The 961-nt window shown below is 64.4% G+C and overlaps 1 protein-coding gene across 1 annotated transcript; it reads right to left on the minus strand.

Moving 5' to 3' along the window:
* Positions 1-122: 122 nt before the first annotated feature.
* Positions 123-539, minus strand: VDAG_00955 (uncharacterized protein; the record flags this gene model as incomplete). Its single annotated transcript, XM_009649841.1, has 1 exon — positions 123-539. One exon carries the CDS (start codon positions 537-539, stop codon positions 123-125), a length of 417 nt encoding a protein of 138 aa, XP_009648136.1.
* Positions 540-961: the final 422 nt, after the last annotated feature.

A 961-nucleotide genomic window follows, 5' to 3' on the forward strand; every position in this document is an offset into this window, starting at 1 on the left:
TTCAAAGTAGCAGATTGTCTGTGTTCGCATAAGACTGAAGACAGACTAGATGCTAGCGTCAGCAGGGCCGCCGGCTGGTCTCGGGGGGCGACCGCCGTGGTAGAGGGGCCTTCACAGCGGGGTCAGGGCCCGATAGCTTGGCCTGGCGGCGGCGGGACGGTGCCGGTGGCCGGGTCGAGGGGCAGGGCGAGGGGCAGGGCGAAGCGCTCGGCCGTCGCCAGGAAGAAGGCCTCCTCGCGGCGCACGTTGGCGAGGGCGGCGACGAGCCAGTCGAGGAGCTTGGTCTCCGGGTCCGTGGGCGGGGCCGAGGAGACGGTGCCCGGGGTGGGGCCCGGGAGGGCGGGGAGCGGCAGGAAGGCGAGAAGCTTGCCCGTCGCGCGGATGTAGGCGTGGATGTAGAGGCGGTCGTTGGCGAGCCAGAGGCCGAGGGTCTCGCGGGGTGTTGTGCCGGCGGCGGCGGAGGTGAGGAACGGGCCTGTCGTGGCTGCGGTGAAGGCTTCGGGGGAGGAGGCGAGGAGGGATGCTGTAAGGGAGGCCATTTTCTTTTTTTTGTTGGGTTCGAAATCTCGGTTGAGGTGCTTCAACCTACGGCAGCTGGGTCACGAATGGCGGAGACGAGTGGTGGTGCAATGAGGTGTCTGACGGTGATGTGGGTTCCTTCTGAAAAGAATGTGTGGACTGTAGATTGTCATGCTGGCACAGCGTGGGGAGAAGACAATGGAGGCAAAAAGAAAAAAACCTGGTGAGAGATCGCCATATGCTGTGGGATGAGGTGGACGAGCTGCCTAGTCCGGCCAAGTCGCGCGGGCGCCCACTACTGGGCCTGTTCACCCGGTGACCCGGTTGAGTCCGGCTCCCCGCTCGCTGGCTGACGTCAAATACCATGACAGCCTTGGCATGGCAAGGGGGTTCGTTTCCTCGTTCGTTTCGTCAGAAGAAGCAGGCGGCCCAACCGCCTGCT

The sequence above is a fragment of the Verticillium dahliae genome, genomic scaffold (assembly GCF_000150675.1).
Source record: "Verticillium dahliae VdLs.17 supercont1.2 genomic scaffold, whole genome shotgun sequence".
Lineage (NCBI taxonomy): Eukaryota > Fungi > Ascomycota > Sordariomycetes > Glomerellales > Plectosphaerellaceae > Verticillium > Verticillium dahliae.